The sequence below is a fragment of the Lissotriton vulgaris genome, chromosome 7 (genome assembly GCF_964263255.1).
Source record: "Lissotriton vulgaris chromosome 7, aLisVul1.2, whole genome shotgun sequence".
Classification (NCBI taxonomy): Eukaryota; Metazoa; Chordata; class Amphibia; order Caudata; family Salamandridae; genus Lissotriton; species Lissotriton vulgaris.
In genome coordinates this window covers 1,316,393,390-1,316,408,004 of record NC_141695.1, presented here as the reverse complement: position 1 = coordinate 1,316,408,004, position 14,615 = coordinate 1,316,393,390, and the positions used below count along the sequence as shown (strand labels likewise).

General features: G+C 44.9%; 1 protein-coding gene across 2 annotated transcripts in view; it reads right to left on the bottom strand.

Annotated features, from left to right (window-relative positions):
- LOC147703583 (uncharacterized) overlaps positions 1-14,615 on the bottom strand; it is a 1,699,045-nt gene that overhangs the window by 1,026,090 nt on the left and 658,340 nt on the right. For both annotated transcript variants that reach the window (XM_086931923.1, XM_086931924.1), the window contains exon 11: positions 3,709-3,977. In XM_086931923.1, coding sequence (XP_086788049.1) covers positions 3,709-3,977 — 269 coding nt within the window. The remainder of the gene's footprint in view (positions 1-3,708; positions 3,978-14,615) is intronic.

Sequence of the window (14,615 nt, the reverse complement as noted above, 5' to 3'; positions counted from 1 at the left end):
AGTGTGAATGGAACAAACTAGGCATTCGTACACGCCGTCAGGCTATTCTTGCATCAATGAACCCGGATAATCCACAACTTAACATCAGGTCCACCAAGTTTGTTACAGTAACAGCAAGAAAATTTACAAACAGCGAGACTCTGCAAGCCACCAACAGTTAACCATTAAAAAACAGACGAAGCCTTGCGTCTATGTTGTTGTACTCTCACCCGACTTCTACAATCCTTCGTAGTATGCAAGTACAGTTGATAACGGTCTCGGCACATGGACTGACCTGTTTTCCCTGTGAATCCCTAGAAATACTGTATGTAGGGGGCTCATTACACAAATGGACTGTAGCCCCAGGATTCCCACCATAAACCCTGAACTATATTACCAAAGTCATTAAATGTTGCTTCTTATAAGCAAATGTCTGCATTCGATCCGATCAGATGGAAAAACCAGAACGGACAACTAAGGTTTACCACTGCTTTTAACAGGCTATTAGGATTTTAAATTGTTTTTCTGACGAGTTTTACCCCTCATTTCCATTGTGATGGTATAAATGTAAATATTTTAACTATTTATGATATATGTTTTATAGTGCTCGCATGTTCACCATTGTAATGATTTTTATTAATCAAACAATAAAGATATCTTCTCTGCATAGTTAAGTGGCCTAAGTGGCCAAGAGTATACCCAGACGTGGGCCCCTTGCTCGCTGTGCCACAGGATTCAAGCAGAGGGTAAAGAGTCTGGCTGTTAGATTTCAATGAGCAAATGTGCCTGTCTCCACCATAGGGAATTATGACTGCACAATTTCTGAAGCTGTGCAGCCCACCACTGTGAAAAAGGCACTCTACTCTGTGGAGGATCCAAAGGAAAATCAAATATTGTCTCTGAAGAAGAATCAAGGCAGTAGCATTTTGAATATCCAAATATAGACCAGTATGAGAGTAGTGAGGGGAGCACATTGATCGACTCCTTGTCCTCATCCTCATTGTGGGGAATATGTCTAAGGTCTTGTACAGTGTGGAGTCAAAGGGTGTCTCTAGTCATCTGTAACTTTGGCATCCAGGCTAGGGCACCATAGCAGAGTCATCCCAGACCGTAGAGATCTTGTACTTTGACACAGGCCAAGATCTAGCTGAACTTGGCTCTGGATTCGAGATCTGGGTCGGATTTGCAGCTCCGGGGACCTGCTTATGGCAGCATTCGCTCTACAACCACCAACACTCTTATTACTAAAACAGGGTAGAAATCATATAACCTACAACACACCCTCACTGTAGATGCACCTTGGTATACATTCATCCCCTGTGATTATTGCTGGTTCCACAGAGAATGGTCAAAGGGTGCCCAAGTGTAAGCACATCTCTTCATGAAATAGAGACGCGGCAGCTTCTGCGTCAGTCCCACCCCTGGCCACACCTACACAGTACTCATCAGTGTCAGGTAGTGTACCATATATAATTGCTGCTTTTAGTAGTGCACAGAGAGGCAATAAATACTGAACAAGTCAAGGATTCATCTGAATCATGGCTCCAACCTACAGCTGCAGCCCAAAATTCCAAGGCCACCATTGTAATTGCGATGTGAGCGGAAACGTGAGCTTCTGCCCATATCGGAATTACAACTGTGCATTTAAATTGTACTGCCGTATTCTTTTTCCATGCACTAGTCACAAAAAAACATGGCAAAGTGTGTGAGAAGTTGGCCTGGTATAAGCTGTCCACTAGTTATAGTGGGCACCTTGCACCAGTCCAAATGACCCTTATTGATGATAGGTTAAAGACAACCTTTATTGAAAGCGATCCTAGTGGTAACTATTAAGAGCAGCCTTCTGGCTAAGTCTTGAAGGGATGTAAAGCAGCTTGTTTTACCAGTCTATACTCTCTTGAGTGACATAGTGAAAGGAGAACCACACAAGGTATATATATAAAATATATGTATTTATTACTAAACACACCCTACTAGTCTCTTTATGAGCGTAGAGGTCAAAGCACATATGTTACAATCAAAATATCACAGTAAATTAGCACAATATACAATAGGCCCCAGGGGGGACCGAACCATATACTAAGAAGGCGGTATAAGAACCATGACTTGACTAGACACAGTGCCTAGAGCCTGTAGAAATGCTGGGACCCCAAGGAACCACCCAAGGTAGTGACACAGGGGACCCACGGGGGACGTGTGCACTGTGAGAACACAGCCGCGAGCTCCGTTAGCTTCTATGGGGAAAGTCGCGGTTGGAATTTTAAAGTTTAAGGACACTTAGGAGAGGACTTTGAGTAAACCCCTTTAGACTTAGGGGGTTCTAGGGCCAACACCCAAGGGAGCACCGGAGTACTCGAGTTACCTCACCCAGGGAGGCCGGGTGCATAGGTGTCAAATGGTGTTGCTTAGCGTCGTCGTTTTCAATGGCGACCTACTGCAAAGTGCTGCTGCCGGGAAGGAGAAAAGTGTCTGGAGAGATCCAAGCCTGGATTGAAGATGTGAAGAACCTGAAAGCAGAGGGGACAGAGTCTGGGTCACTAGCCAGTGACCAGGGGCACGATAGACGAATGCCCACCGATGTCGGGTGCTTCAGGTGCGAAGAGCTGAAGCTTGACTCTACAGCCACTAGGACCAGGAGGTGTCGACGATGACCAAGAGCTGGATTTGAGCTGTCCCATGAAGGATGTCGAGTGCTGCAGCATCGGTGCCCGGATTGGACACAACAAGCCTTGGAAACAGCAAACCACGCAGGAAGAGAAAAGATGCTTCAATGCGGACCAGCAAGGTCCTGGGGACTCCCGAAGCAATGGAGAGTCAGGGCACGTCTGGAGCAACCAGGGAAGCCCACTTAGAGAAAAGCCGGATTTGCATATCCGATTGCTGCTCCAGTCCATGAAAATTTAAACACTTTTGGAGATCTGAAGTCAAATCACGCTATATTAAAAAAGCTAGACCCACTTCGACCCTGATATTAAGATCGCAAGGTTAAAAGCGCTGCCCCAGAAGAGCAACATTAATAGTCTCTGATCCGGCTTTTCGTCAATAAAAAGATTTACGATTTACTTGAATCTGCCTGCCCACTGATGCCGTCATCTTCAGATCTCACTGAAATACAAGAAAACTCTGAATAACCAGTTTTCTGATCCAAATAAGCGGTCAACTATTATAATACTGTTCAGTCCTGAAGATGCTCTTGTCTATGAAAAAGTAGAGACCGAAACGTCGACCTACGCTTTTTCTTCCATAATTTTTTATTAATTTTAACTGAGAAGAAAAGTGTTCACAATTGTTACAGTGAAGGCGTTTGAATCTATATTGTCACCTTCTTGTCACATTGTCTGTATATCTTTTGGTACCTTTTTTGATTTGAAAATACATAAAGTGAATATTTTTTCTATATACACCCGTTTCTGTTCTGAATTTTATGTAGACTCTTTGTTCTGCATGATAATTAATGTTGGTCATTGTGACCTTGATTCAATGTATGAAATAATCAAGTTGTGACACAAAGTCGTGCAGCAGCAATATTAACTTGTGCGGTTATAGCTATTATGAATTCAAAACTTGAAAATTCACTACCTCAGAAGAATTACTGAACCCCCAACATCAATACACCACGTTCAGAATCGCTGCTGCACCCCCAGCACTTCTAATCATGAGTTCAAATGTGTTACCAGCTGATCCCCCCCCCCCCACCCCCGCCCCCCCCCCCCCCAACAACCTCCTTACCGACTCTTTGCCAGCCTGTGGCCCAGCACTCGGAATCCAGCTGGAACTGGTGTGTTGCATAAGGCAGGCAGATGGGCTGGATGGTGGCATCAAAGGGGACAGCTGAAGACAACCGTAGGAGTGCGATGTCATCCCCATTGATGGGGTCTGTGTAGTTTTCATGGATGTACATCCAAACCACTCTGCGTTTTATGTGAGGAAGAGTGGAGTCATAAAGAGTTACTTGTCCAAGTATCACATCCCAAAGTGCTGGATCCATGTACTGATTCCTAGAAGGTAATACAGCAGTTAATACAACTGAGAGTTCGTAACATGAATAATATGCATGTTTCACAGGTGTGAACATAATTTGACATCAGAGCAAGCCAAAGGGTCTTGCATTACTTCACCGGGCTTTGGTAGATAATGCACATAGTACCTAGGCCGTCATTACTTAATAAAACATTTTGTGGGAACAAACTGACCCCGATTCCCAGCATAGGCTGCACAAATGAGACGATGGACACGGTGAACTCCTGTTGACACACCCGCTTGGGGCACCAAAACCTACTCACATATGTCCTTGAAAGGACAATCTGAAAGTTACAAAACATGGGGCATATTATCAAGGACGGCGATAACATTATCGCCGCTTTAGCGACAGGTAACTGCCAATAAAGCGGCGATAAGGGGCTTGATAATATGCCCTTTAAATTCCCATAGAAGCCCAGGTTCTGGTGTGCAGGACATCAAACCTGGGATTCTATGGGAATTCATAAGGGCATATTATCAAGCCCCTTATCGCCGCTTTATTGGCAGTTACCTGTCGCTAAAGCGGCGATAATGTTATCGCCGTTATTGATAATATGGCCCTATATATTCTGAGTGCTTCTGGCATCCACAGATTTACCGCAGAGATGTGCATGGGAGTGAGAAGAGATATCCTCATAGATTGACGCTTTACTTCATGTGATGTTGTAAGACTGGAGGAAGCTATCCTAGGACAGCAACAAGCCTTGCTGTGTTTCTGGCTTCTCTCTACAGGGGCCAATCAAGATTCGGTGCTGTTCTCAGGAACCGGGGGGGGGGGGGGGCTGGGTTCTCGTTCTCTCGGACTGGCCTTCAGTTCTAGTGGTAATCCATGCCAACTGGCTGAGGTTGTTGGGGGAGACGTGTCCTCTACCAGTTGATTGTGGACGCCTGCTTTTCTGTTGCATGGTATCTAAAGCCAGTGGGCGATAGCTTCAGTGCCCCCATAATGTGCTGGCTTTCGAAATAGTTTCAAGCCAGAAGGTGTGCACTCTCTGAAATAGAACTGAAGTAACACAACTGTCTTCTGAAGGTTCATTTTAAGTAAGAGCTGCATTTCTGTAGAAATCCAGTGTTGGAAGAAGATTATTTATGGAAGTCGGCAAAAATCCGTTCTTGTCCTAAAGGAACATTTTAGTCTGCAGGTCTTTTTGTGTCTCATAAATATATTCTGGGGATTTGCACATTAACTATCCAAATGGGGCTGTGTTCCCTAATTGTAATGTGATTCTATTACATTTTAGAAATGTAGTAATCCATATGTACACATAGGAAAAGAGTGAGTAATCAAAAGGAAATATTCAATTTTTGTTATGGGGGAGCCTCAAACATCATCTACCTGCTATCTGATCTACGAGTCTACGAGACCCTCTGTAATTACTTGGCAAAGGAAGTATCTTCTTAAATCTACAATGTAAAAGAGGAGCCTTGCAAATAGGCACATAGGCCCTCACTGCAGTTTTGGAGTAAATTTCACCTGGGTACTCATTGGGGCATATTCTCAAGGACTTATCGCCGATTTATCGACACTTTAGCGCCGCAAAAGTGATGATAGATTTTTCGCCCTATTCTCAAGCTGGTGCAAACTGCTGATATCGCCAGTTTTCCAGCGATAGCTGCCGTAAAAAACATCACCACGGATGAGAGTGACAACTAACACTAATGATATGTAGAGTAGGCGTTCCCATGCAAAAACACACGAACACACAAGTTTGCGATATTCTCAACGACCAGCCAGATCGGGGTAGCGATCCAAAAACAGGCGATAAGGCACGTTAGCAGCAGGGATTTAACACCTGCCTTTTACTGGTGTTAAGCGACAACCTGCAGTATGAAAGTGATCCCAGCCCAGAGCCACATCTGAAGACCAACACATGTCATGGAGCTACTGATCAAGCAGCTTGGAGCCCCATGAGGGCCACAACACCCACCGCCACCACCCCCAGCCCCCCTCCCCCCCGGGCCCCTCCCTTGACTACCACAGAGGCAGGGCAGAACAAGACAGTTGACCTTCCGAAAACGGCATGGCTCTCAGCCACACAATTGCAGAATGTGGGGAGAGGTGGGAACGAAGTAGGTGTGAAGGAGGAAAGTCACCCATGAATAAGAATGTACACAATGCCAAGTGTGGCGGTGATGTGCTGGACAGACTTCAGTATGCAGAGCACAGACATGTCCATTTAGTCATATACTGCCGGTGTTTGTAGTGTTGTGAACAGTAGACGCAACATGTTACCTCAGGCAGTGGGGAAGACCTCAGTGATGTTGCTTTGTCGTCCTCCCTGTAAGCGGAGTGGGCTGGCCCGGCGTACGCCAGTTCAGCGTAGGAGTGTGAATAAATAGACTGGGGCTTTGGGCGTGGTTCACTTCTGGTATGGTCAATGCCTCTGCCAGAGGGGCGCCCCTCACCCTGCCACGAGTTCGCCACCGTGACTGCCAGCCTCCTCAGCCGATCGCTGGCCTCCGCAACACAGGCCCCAGCGCACCTATGGTACAGCACTGTGGAGTTTTGTGTGTGCTGACAACTGCCTTCGGCCTGCACTCCGGTCAGCAGGTCCCCCAATTTAAATTGAGTTTGGTTTATTTACGGCAAAGCCCAGTAGGCAACAGACATTGCTTCCAGTGGGGCCCGCTTGGACGACGCATCACCCCAGGCTGCACACCCGCTAAGCGCTTCAGGTGTCACTAACTCTGTGCAGCTCAAGTCAACGCCACATGGCTGTGGGCCCCCTGTTGACCACTGCCTACGGCCTACACTGCATTCAGCAGGGCTCACACATATCAAATCCAATCCTGACCTGCAAGGCCACACTATCATCACTGGCTGCGCACACTCTCACTCTTCAGGTGGCACTAACTCAGTGCACCACAACACATGGACCCTTTATGATTCAGTTTTGTGCTGGGGACAGCTGATACAACAATGTCACCTCAGGCCGTGGGGAAGACCTGGGACGATGATGATGAAGTTGAGGCAGGTGAACCACACCCCACTGCAGCTGCAGCAGGAATATTCCGAAGGGACACAATCATTAACAATTACTTCACATGAGTACGCTCATCTTTGGTGCCCCTACCTCAGTGCAGCTCAAGTCATCGCCACGTGGCGATAGGCCCGTGCTGGACACCGTGCATCAGGTGCCACTAACTCAGTGCACCACAAGTCATTAACCCTTTATGATTGAATCTTTTGTGTGTGATTCCAGATTTGGTGCCCCTACCGCAGTGCACTGCAAGTCATGGACCCTTTATGATTGAATCTATGTGTGTGATCCGAACATCACTGTTCTAGTCTCCCTGAGGGCTGACTTACACTCACCCCACACCCATCCAGCACAGGCCTCACTGGACATGTGACCCTGGTAATCAAAAGGTCCGTGTGGTCATTATGTATGCATGATGTCCCCGGACCCTACCACATTACATTGTGCTGTGGACAGTGGTCGCAACCATGTCACCTCAGGCAGTGGCTAAGACCTTGGACATGTAGCTTTGTTGTCCCCCCTCTAAGTGTAAGCAGAGTTCCCTGGGCTGGGGACACCAGTCCAGCATAGGGGTGTGAAGAATTTGCCCGGGGCTCTGGGCCAGCCGCGGTTGGCAGTAGGAGTTCCTGCAGGGCGGTGACGTGGGGAGGGGGAGGGGCAGGGTGGGGGGTAGTAATGTATGGATTACGGAGTTTAACAGGTAGGTAAACATATAAATAAATCAAACAAATTTTGTTAAGCGCACTGCATCGCATTTGGTGATGCAGTGCGCGCAACAAAATTCGTTAGCACGATAGGAGAAATGAAGCAGTGCAAGATCTACAGGGTTCTTTGCTCATACATGCCAAGTGTTTTGTGTATCTGTAATGCTGCAGCATGAGCCAAATGCTTAAACCTACTCGCAGCGCTAGTTTAGCCACGCAAGGACTCTACATCTGTGTCCGCTCTATCCTTACCATAGGCCTACACTCACGTGGCCACCCACCTTCAATGGCCAACATCACAGTGTAATTGTCAGGCTTATAGACATGCGGAGACAGGCATGACAATGGTGTGCCGTAGGAGTGCAAGTGATGCAACCGCGCAGCGCACACAAGTAAATAGGCTCTGGGGGAGGGAGGAGCAGCTGTGAGGCAAAGTAACACACAGTGATGACGTACATGGATGTACGTTGTTACGACAAGTGGTATTACCACGCGTACCGTTACAACGCAAGTCATTACCATGTAGGGGTGCGGACTTAGGAATAGTTTAATTTACTATTCCAACACCAGCCTACGTACAGTAGAGAAGGTGTTCGAATAGTAAATCTACTATTCCTTGTGCTTTAGCGCCCTCCAGCGCAAGTCGTGGTTACGACTTGCGTTCTAAAATACGCGTTGTAACGGTACTGCGGGGTAACATCCGCGTCGCAAAGGATGTTCCCGGACGTACATTTGCCACTTGCAAGACATGTCAAACATGAATCCCAAAGTCGCACATATCCCACCCCACCCCCAACAAGCCACATCACATTTCCTGAATGCAAGCATATGACAAACTAACACTTGGGATGAAAGCTCCTTTGTCTGAACTATCAGGCGGAAGCACATCTGCACCTGCGAACTTGGATTTGCATGTGCCCGGCACACCCTGACAGTTACTATAGCAGCTGATGCCGACTCCCACACTAGTAAACAAAAAGAGGTGCCAGTACTGTATTCAATTCGACACAACATATGTCTCAAAATATCCGAATTAAACAAAATGCTTTGTACTCGTATCTGTGTTTTGATTTCGTCGCTTTATTTAAATCAATGATTTTTGATTCTTAAGTTTGGTTTCTTAGTTCACCAATTTAGCAATTTTTAAGACCTTATGTACACAACAAATACATTAATCAAACCAACAATTTGCAAAACATTATATACATTTTTGACATTTTCAAAGTTCATTCAGACATTCAGTCATACCCCTCTCATACAACCACAGACAACATGAAATTATAAATATATACTGGAATTCTGCTATTCACAGGAAAGCCATCAATTTTTTGCTTTTTTCAAAAGAACCTATTGTTATCAATTGTCTATGACTTCTTATATCCTTATGGCCTTGGTAGTCTACGCGTTTCGAACTCGCGTTGTTAAAGAGTTCTCATCAGGACCAAAGTCTGTGAAAAAAGGAAAAAAAATGAGAGAACCTTTCTTTAGGATATTTTTCTCTTGTTAATATGTGCGAACTGCTGCCTCCATCACTACTAGCCTCCACTTCTTACCTCTGTTTTTTCAGAGCGCCTGTGCTGATAGTTTGCCCCCGACGTCTCCACAATTCTATTGCAAGGAAAGGGTCATAGGCAAAAAGTCACAATCAACATCAAATACTCAACTTTCATACTCTAGCCGAAACTTTTCTCAATTGCACTTACTTTAATATGTGTTCTGATTATCCAGCTATCTCATGGACTGCTTGGCTCTATGAAAAGAAAAAGCAGATTTTATGGGTTCTCTTGTCCTCTAACCTGTTACATGTTAATCAGTATGGTTCTTATGACTGTTCTTACCTGCCTCGTAGGCTCAGGCTGCTGTGTATCAAAGATCGCGTGCTCCCGCCTGGAAAAACCAAACAACCATCTGTTACCCTGTTGTTCTCTTGGTGCCAATGCTTGATTCTTTTTTGGTGTAAAACGTGTGGATGCTTACCTATATGGGTCGGGGCACGAAGCTCCTAGTGCTCTTCTCGGTTGTTCAAAACCGCCGCGTCCACAATGAAAGTAGCGAGCTTCCGGGTCAGCAAAGGATCACAGGAGTTGTAGTTTGAAGCCGGTGTTCCATAATCCGCTGCCCCCGTGAGGCAGTGGCCCCCCCTGTTTTGCGCATGCGTACGCATGCGCACATTATGGCCGATGACGTAGTACCACGCCCACCATCATTCCGTGTCATCATCATTGCGCATGCTCTATTCGAACATGGCTCGCGTCTCGGGCAGAAAGCGCCCGCGGGGTCCTTGTGCCGACCTCTGTACACAGCCCATCTCCGTACAAGCAGGACCCCCCACCTGCAGGCCGGTATTGCCCCGCATTAAAGCTGCTACATATTTATTTAAAATGTAAACCGTGTACCCGGGAAGCGTGTTAAACAAATGATTATACGAATGATCACAGTGCATGTTGCGATGCTAAGCTGCCTGCATTACAACAACATCAGCGTGCCTCTTCCCAGACCCCTCTCCCTTTCCTGCTGTAATCAAAGCTCCATCATAGATGGTGATTAACATGACATTAATTAACATGAATTTAGAACTGTTCCAGCCTCGTACACCGCCTCGGGCTGCTGGCGGCTTGAGGCTGTGAACAATGTTGGCACAAGGACCCCGTGGGCGCTGTCTGCCCTTCTCCACCCCGTGACGTAGGGGGTGCAGCCACACACGGGGATACAGTGAATCTCGGAACACCGGCAAAGCCCGTTTTATGCTTCGGCGCTTCCGTAACTGTGAATGATATACTTATCTGAAAATACTATTGTGTATTCAGATTTATTTGGATAATATATTCTCCTTTCTTATTTGGCATGTGAGGGATTCCGATTAATTTTTATCCCGGGTAGTTTATTTTGGGTAATGCAATCAATCGGGCATCTCTTTGCATGCTACGCGTGCCTGATATTTGACATGACATTTTTGAACATGTAATGTTGTTTGCATAATTTCGAGCCCGGATCGAGTGTGTTCTTAATACCCAAAGACTCATGGGGTTTGTAGTCTTGTGCTGTGCCATTGCACATGACACTCGTTTTTTACTTCTACACTTCCACTGCTTATATTAGACTATCCATTTTTATGTCATTCATGATGTAAAGACAATGTTATGCCTGTGGAGTGTGTTGGTCCTGTTGATTGGGCATCTGGGGTGTTTGAGATGGTTTATTGCCGCGACTTGTTTTTGTTTTGTAAAAGAGTCCATGAGACATACATTTCCAATGATAGCTGTTTAGCATCACGTGTCTGTGCATATGATACAGTTTTTCTGAATAGACCATGATCTTGTATAATTCCGGGTTCATGAAGATTCATGGGATTTTTGGTCTTTGTACTACATGTTGACCCAATTTTCGGGGATTTTTTTGTCTCATGGGACCGTCATCGTAGTCTCTGTGTTGGCCTTTTCTTTCGTGCATTGTACATGAGTCTGTGTGGGTTGTGTCTTGTGAGGATCACTGTTCATCTGGTTGATCCTAGGGAGGTCATGGTTTATTCATCTTCTCAACATAGTTTGAACATCTCTGTGAGCTCATTCAATCCCTGTATCGCAGAGTTGAATTTTACTATTAGCATGGCTTCTCTTCATGATAGTTTTGCATCCAAGTCTCCTCCTCTTGCATCATTCTCAACTTTGGATATTACTGTCCAAACTAAGTCTGTATCTTTGTGATTTTTTTCACACCAATGGTTCACTAGGGGAGCTGTCAGTACATTGTTCCTGATTCTTGATTTGTGTTGTTGCATTCTTAGCCGTACCTCCTGATTGGTTTTCCCGATGTACACTAGATCACAGGGGCATATGATCCCATATACCACATACCGTGATTTGCAGTTCGTGAATGCCTCATGTTTCCAAATTGTATTTTTATGTTCAAATGTGGTTCCTTCTTTTGTGGTGTCACAACATGAGCAAGTGCCACATTTTCGATGCTCTTGGATGGGTGGTAGGCCTAACATTGCCCTTAAGTTTGGGTGTTTGTTCTGTGGAAGTGCCGCTCTAACTAATTGATTCGCAATACTGCAGTTCTTTTTAAATGCGAATAATGGTTCTTTTGAGAAGGCTTCGTCCAAGTTTCTTAGTAGATGCCAGCTCTTCTTGACTACCTTTTTTAGTACGTTTGAATCTGAACAGAATGTCGAGACAAACGCCATTCTGTCGGTTTCTTTCTTTGCCTTTTTCTCCAGGAGGCATTCACGTGGTGTCCACCATGCTCTCTTAAGTGATTTTTTCAGCAATTTTTTGGGGTACCCACGTTGCAATAGATTGGTTGTCAAATTTTCCGCGTGTCTTAAATATTCATCTTTATATTGGCAATTTCTTAGGATTCGTAGATATTGACCGTAAGGTAGGTTATCTTTAAGGCTTCGGGGTGAGTGCTTTTAAAATGAAGTGCCTTATTGCGATCTGTTGGCTTCTTGTAGAGAGTTGTAACCAACCCCCCTTCTGACGGATAAACCTCTATGTCAAGGAATGGTATTTTTTTCCGTGAGTGGTCCATACTGAATTTGATTGTTGGTGCTTTATTGTTGATCCATTCATGGAATTTTTTCAGATCCTCCTCTGTACCGGTCCAGACGAAAAAAATATATTGTCTATATATCGATACCAATTTTTTATCCATTGTGCATAGGGATTATTCTGGTATACAAAGGCCTCCTCATATTTAGACATAAAAAGGACTGCCAGTTCTGGAGCAAAGGGGCATCCCATGGCCACCCCGCCTGTTTGGAAGTAAAATTCCCCATTGAAATTAAAATAATTCCTTTTCAGGGCGAACTCTGCGAGTCTTAGGATAAATGTCGTTGGAATTTTGTGGGGTCTTTCTCTCTCTTCCAGAATTGCTTCTAACACATATATCCCCTAGTCTTGTGGGATTTGTGTATATAGGGATGTGATGTCCATTGTCACCATCCAGTGATTGTCTTCGTCGTAATCAATTGTCATCAGTTTATTTATGAAATCTGTAGTGACTTGTATGAATGATTTTACGTATGATAAAAAAGGTTTCAGAAAAACATCAACGAACTTAGAAATAGGTTCTAGCAATGAGTCACAACCAGAAACTATTGGTCGTCCAGGGAGTGTTTTTTCGTTTTTATGTATCTTTAGCAATACATAGAATAATGGAGTTCTTGGATGTTTGATTTTTAAATATTCCATCTCCTTTTTACCCAGGAATCCTTGTTCATAGCCTTCATCAATTATTCTATGCAATTCATTTTTCAAGTCCGATGTCGGATCTTTATTAATTGTTTGATAGCATGTCACATCGTCCAACTGTCTTTTTATTTCCAGAATGTACAGGGCCTTATCCCAAACTACAATTGAGCCCCCTATATCGGCATGTTTTATAATGACCGATGTGTCCCTTTTTAGGTTCATCAATGCTTGTGACTCAACTTTTGACAGATTGTGTTTTGTCAATTTTTTCTTTTTTTCCATTTCAGTAACTGCAGATAAAATTGTTCTTTCGAACGTGATTACTTATTTGGGCACTTTGCTAGTGGGAGGACAAAAGACAGATGTATTCCTTAGACCTGTAGTTTCCATTGATGTTTGATATATATTCTCAGCAAAAAAAGATTTTAATCTGACCTTTCGACAGAATTCGATGACTTCTGTTTTTAATTTGACAAAGTCCGTTCGTCATGTTGGGACAAATGTTAATCCTTTACCCAATACATTTTCTTCATCTTGTGTTAAAATTTTGTTAGATAAATTGAATATGGGTGACAAAGTTAGTTCTTGTAATGTTGTCTTCTTGTAGACATTTCCCATGATTGTTGGTTCTGTCTTGTTTTTCCACGAGGTTTTGTTTGACCCCTGGCTAAAAAAGATCCCTGGTGTTGTTGTTGAAATGCACCTCGTCTGTTGTTGTTTCTCCGGGGAGTTGAATTCTCTTCCTCACTACTACTCTCAGAAGATGATGTCTCAGAAAATGTAATAAAATTATTTTGTGATCTCCCTTGGTATTCTTGTAAGTGTCACACTACGCACAGCCCAACGAACGGCCAACGTATACACACCCCACACCCAGAAGTCCTTGCTAGAAGCTATCTTGCATGGAATGGCCTTTACACTTACTTCCACACCATCCCAGGCGTACAACCATTGTAAACTAAAACAACTCATTGATGCAAGCATTGGCATTTCATTCACAGAACTGGCACAGGTCAGAACAGTGCCACTTCAACCAGAGCCACTAACGCAATGGCAGAACATCCCGGACACATGCACAACCCCTGTCACATGGAACTGTACTGTGCACGTATGCTGCATTTACTGGGGGCACAGCGGTTCAGTTACCGGCTAAGCTTCCGCCCTGTCAACATCACCTGCGTTCAGCCTGTGTTGCATTGTCGATCGTGCATATTCGAGTGGTCCATGGATGTCTGCCTATCCAACAGGATGGTAGCTGAACTGGATTTTGACATGTGTGTGTGCCCCTTTTTGGCCCACGACCAGGAGTGTCACCATGATACCTGTTTATGGGATGCCTTGATACTTGGCATACATGCTGGCAACTGGACCAGGGAGATTACACAAATCCTTGTGTGCAGTGACCACAATGAACCGCTCCCCTATTGGGCTGTAGTGCTAATTGGTGAAAGGGGGTGGACACAGCACATCTGTCTGGACCTGCTAATGGATCAACTTGCCGTCCTGTTTGATGAAGTCGACAATGACCTGATGTTGGAAATTATAGCCTACGCAGCTGCAAATGCTTTCATGGACGAGTAACTACGTACCTGCAGCCACATCCAATTGGAACCCATTGCACATGTCCCAACACCTTGTTGCATCTTGGAGATCTGGTCACATATCCCACGACAACAGTGGTCATGGCTGCATTCCCTGGACTCCGAATACATGTTCGGACAACAACGCGGGTTAAC